Source organism: Hevea brasiliensis, unplaced genomic scaffold (assembly GCF_030052815.1).
Source record: "Hevea brasiliensis isolate MT/VB/25A 57/8 unplaced genomic scaffold, ASM3005281v1 Scaf317, whole genome shotgun sequence".
Lineage (NCBI taxonomy): Eukaryota > Viridiplantae > Streptophyta > Magnoliopsida > Malpighiales > Euphorbiaceae > Hevea > Hevea brasiliensis.
Window position 1 is genome coordinate 72857 of NW_026614826.1, and position 5048 is coordinate 77904.

Sequence of the window (5048 nt, forward strand, 5' to 3'; positions counted from 1 at the left end):
TATTTTTTTTTTCCTCCCACCATCAACCGATACAGGGCGAAGAGTCCTTGCCATTAATCAACCCATGAAGTTTTTTGACAGAGAAGGTCACGACACGACAGAGATAACATCTCTCAGACTCCGTCCTCTGATGCATCCTCCTCCACCAACGTTAATTATTTGTTAATAGTTATTTAATTATACAAACTCGCTTCAAATCTATTATATTTTTTATTTATTTATATATTGCTACATCAAGATTTATTAATCCCCAAAGCATGATATTTTTATCACATTTTAGTAAAATTGACATATTTAACTCAATGAAGCAGACGACCTCCGTCAGCACCGTTAAACATAGCCTGATTGTAGGCCTTTAATGTTGCATTTATCTAATTTTAATTCGATTTCTCACACCCACACGTTAAGCCTAAAGCCTGTTAGAAGTGTCTCAAGTGCAAGGGCGGAAGTAGGCATGATTTCTGCTGCCAATCAATACGTGTGACTACAGTGAGGCCAGGCCATTAAGAAAATTGCAATGCATATAGATAACTGCAACTTCATATGACAAAGTAGAAAGGCAACTTGGATGACAAATGATCCAATTCTACCTAGTCTCAGGCCAGTTTTATTATTAACAGAGTACTAAAACAAGTAGAACAAATAGTATATTTAAAAATCCACGGCAAATAATGCATCAACTGAATCAGTACTCCACTTCATTCATAGATAACATATAAACCAGTTTTCAGTGCTCACCTTATGAACTATAGATGCAAGTTGATCTTTTCAGACCATTTGAAAATATCGAAGTGAATTTGGTCTCCTCCCAAGTCCTCTCCCGTAGCTCCTGCTGCAACCCTTATAATGTCCTCTATTAGTGCAAAGTTCCCCAGTATATCAACATGAGCACCACTTGGGGTGCCTCGGCCTTCTAGAAGATTAGCTGGAGGGGCATAATTATATTCCCTTATGTAAGTATGAATGCCTGAAGGATTGAATCGTGTTTTGCCTCGCCAACCCTTTGCACACATAAAACCAGCACTCAAAACAGGAACTGTCCCGTCTCCATCAACGGAAAAAACTCCATCTTTCAGACAAGAGTTCTCAATTCCACCAGTTGCCGAGGTATCTATCTGAAACGGAAGTGAGCATTCAGTAGTAGAAGCTAGCTTGTAAACATATGCTCTTTCAGTGGGCATTCCAACTCCATACATAGAATATATCTCCATCTCAGGAGTATTCGGTAATCTGCAGAAACAAAAAAAAAAATTAAGCAGTCCCCCCAATGAAAGTTTGATCAAGTACAGGAACATCATAAAGAACAAGCTTATGATTTGACCAGTAACCGTCTTAAAGCAAAAATGAGTTAAAATTATTCATTACTACAAAGCTTAAGATAACAGTTGCAAGAGAAGCTGGAGAAAAAAAATAACAAAATGATTATCAGCCCAAGTGGAACATATTTGGTATATAATTAAGTAATTTACAAATATGGGATTTACACAATTCCAATTTGTATGTTTTGATTGTGATAATCTAGCTGTTCCCAGAGGAGTCATGCAAATAAGCAAACTAAAAGCATTTTGCCAATCGTAGAATATAACATGAATTTGCTTTACAAACTTATGCGCAGAAAAATTAAATTAAGTTCATTTGTTATCAATTAAAAACTCTCACTAACAAAATATGGAAATTCTCACCTTGTTTCTAAGGGGGTCGACCAATATTTACAGTGTTTGTATTTAGGATCATCCAAATCATCTGCAATCCCATGTGAAAAATGAGCACCTTCACGTTTCATAAGCTTGGGAGCAACAAAATAATGCAGATCCAAAACTGATCCATCTGTGGATACTTTGTAGTCCACAACAGCTTTAATATGCCCGACACCCATTTCTTGGTACTCTGTCCAGGTGTCACAGTTGTTTGCAGGGTTATTAAAATTAACAGCATCCTGCAGATCAATGACATTAAAAAACATAAAACATCCAACATCTCAGAAAACATGCGGCATAAGCAACTGATATATCTCAAGATGCAAATGAGCTAAATTTTATCTATTATCATGAAAATAAAGCAGAGCATTCAAAGGGGAAAAAAAACTTTGACATGAACTGATTAATAGAATAAGAACATCAGAGAATGCAATACATCAATAGATGAACAGTTGACTTCTCAAGTAATTGATTGTAAATTCTATTCTAGCATACTAAAAATGATTGATTATACATGCTTACATTTAATGCATGAGATTAGAAGCATAACACTTCCACCAAAAATATTTTCAAAATGTAGCCCTCAATGTCTAGAGGATATCAAAAGGCAGAACCATTGTGATCATCACCAAAGGACCAAATGATATCATTGGGAATTGAGGAAAAGAGATAAATGAATATGCACTAGACGAACCAATAACCTTAAATTCATCAACTGTAAATCCATGTGTATGTGTGCGTGTGTTATACATTTTCATGTCCTTAACTGAACAGGAAGTATTACCCTGAAATCAATCCTCTCAATTTTGGAGGAATGAAGCTCAGCAACACCTTTCCCAGACGATATAATTCTCCCATAGTTCACACCATCCGTGAAACTTGATGCCTCTTTCCCATTTGGAATTGCAGTGTGTGTACTATTGTCTTTTGGCTTCTTTGCACCACAATTGTCGATTCCTTCGGGTGACCAATCAAGGCCACCCCAGATTGTATCCCCACCTTTTGGTATCATAGACATGGTTGAATCCCATGTACGAGTCATCCGCATTAAATGTTGCAGAGTTTGAAGACCAAAAACATCCTTATCCAAAAAACCCGGAGCGTAAGCCCTGTGGAATGATTAGCATTTCATCAAGACCAAAAAATTAAGCAGCACAAATTAGTCAGAAGATGAATAGGAAAGATGAAATTATGGCAACATAAAATTAAATTGTTATTAATGTTTTGATTTTAGTAATTAAAAGAAAAACCTGGCTGCAGCAATATCCCTGGCTTCATTAGAGAAAAATCCTGAGACTGCTTTTGGCACGCCTAAACAGGGGCCACTAATATTCATCACTGCCTTTATATGCTTAGCACACCAATCTGTTCCACCCCCACCGCACATTGGAGCAGGTGCCTCAACCCATTTCATGAAATGCAGAAAGTACAGAACACCCATTGAATGTGGAATAACAACCACCTTTCTCCAACCATTTGTAGCCACCATGAGTTCTATATTACTTTTTATCCGGCTCAGAGTTTGGTCCCTTACCTGATCAACTCAATTAGAAAGAAATTAGAAAACCAATTAAGAAAGCAATACATACCTAAGGAGAAGAAATATATAAGACCATAAAAAGTGCTGACAGACAGTACACAAAACTAAGACTTGGAAACTCTAGAAGAAACCATATGACTTAAAAAGGCAAATATATGGCTTAAAAAAACAAAGAAATTGGGCATATCTCCAGCCATGAAACTGTCCACCACCAAGACACCTTTCTCACTCTCTATTGTTCTTGTTGTTCCATCTTTTCTATGACTGAGCCCACAAGAATACCAACAAAGGTTAATAGTTCCAAATAGAATAAAAACACTTACCACCACCCCCGCCGCCGCCATTTCTTCTCCAACTTCTTTTTCTTTCATTTTTTCATTTTAACGTCCTTTTCTATTAACCTCGTGTTTGCTATTGTTTGGATGATGATTTATTATAGTATCATATTATATGATGTAGAATTACAGGTTTTCAAAGTACAAGAAGCAAGTGAAAAAGAATAAAAAGAAAAGGAATCAGAAAGAAACCGATAAGTGAGAGAGATAGCAGGTTCAGCAAAAGATTAAGGCGAAGGAAGGTGACTGGATGATGGACGATAAATGGGTAAAAGGAAAAAGAGAGACAGAAAAAGAGAGAGAGAGGAAATAACCTTTGGGATCTGGTAAGTCAAGTAGAAGCAAGGAATTTAGGTGCAGGGAAGAAATTGGGCATGTCTCCAACCATGAAACTGTCCACCACCAAGACCCCTCTCTCTCTCTCAATTGTTCTGTTGTTCGGTGCTTTTCTTTGACAGCCCACAAGAACACCCACAAAGGCTAACAGCTCCAAATAGAATAAAAACACTTACCACCACCACCAACACCACCACCACCACCACCACAGCCATTTCTTCTCCAACCCCTTTTTGTTTTACACTTTTTTATTTTAACGTCAAAATAACCTTTGGGATCTGGTAAGTCAAGTAGAAGCAAGGAATTTAGGTGTGGGGAAGAAATTGGGCACGTCTCCTCCCATGCAACTCTCTATCACCGCCGCCGCCATTTCTCCTCTAACTTTTTTGTTTTATTAATTTTTTCAGTTTAACCTATTCGCCCCACATTAACCTCATATTTGCGACTGTTTGGATGATGATTTATTATAGTATCGTATTATATGATGTAGTTATACCCTTATTTATTTTTCAGTTGTAGAATAATGAATTACAATATTTAAATTATTAAATTGATGGTTTGAGGTAATTTTAATTTTTATATTTTTATTTTATATAATAATTATTTATATATTTAAAATAATAATAAAAATATTTTAATAATTTTCATATTTATTTTACATCAATAAATTATAATAAAGAAATTTTTATCGATATAGAATTTATTATAAACTCAAAATATAAATATATAGATTAATATTTTAAATAGATAAATTTTATCGTATATATTATATCTTAAATTTATAATAAATTAAATTTAAATAAAAAAAATCAATCACTTTTTTAAATAAAATTTTATTAATTGACTTAATTAATTGAGAGTAATTACCAACCCTCACTCTTTGAAAAGTAACTTATTCATTAAACTAAATAATTTTGGTCTTAAAAGTATATTTTTTAGGAAATGACACTTTTGATCTAACAAGGCCTAAATACTTTCCAAACGCGCCCTTACACTTTTTAGCTTCTTTCGCGGCCACCCTTCACTGTCCTTGAGAAGCCCGCGCGCGAATCTTTTGGTGTGATGGATTTTGAAATAGGCCTGGCCACAAACCCTTTTTCGGCTTCTATTCGATAATTTTGGTTTATTGTTAAGATTTTT

At 35.2% G+C, this 5048-nt stretch overlaps 1 protein-coding gene across 1 annotated transcript; it reads right to left on the minus strand.

Annotated features, from left to right (window-relative positions):
• Positions 1-435: 435 nt before the first annotated feature.
• LOC110635974 (phospholipid:diacylglycerol acyltransferase 1-like) lies at positions 436-4278 on the minus strand. The gene is made up of 6 exons (XM_058142058.1): positions 4240-4278; positions 3887-4052; positions 2948-3239; positions 2482-2806; positions 1683-1936; positions 436-1230 (listed from the first exon to the last, which is right to left on the minus strand). Exons 1-6 carry the CDS (start codon positions 4276-4278, stop codon positions 747-749), a joined length of 1560 nt encoding a protein of 519 aa, XP_057998041.1. The 3' UTR covers positions 436-746.
• Between the last annotated feature and the right edge of the window lie 770 nt (positions 4279-5048).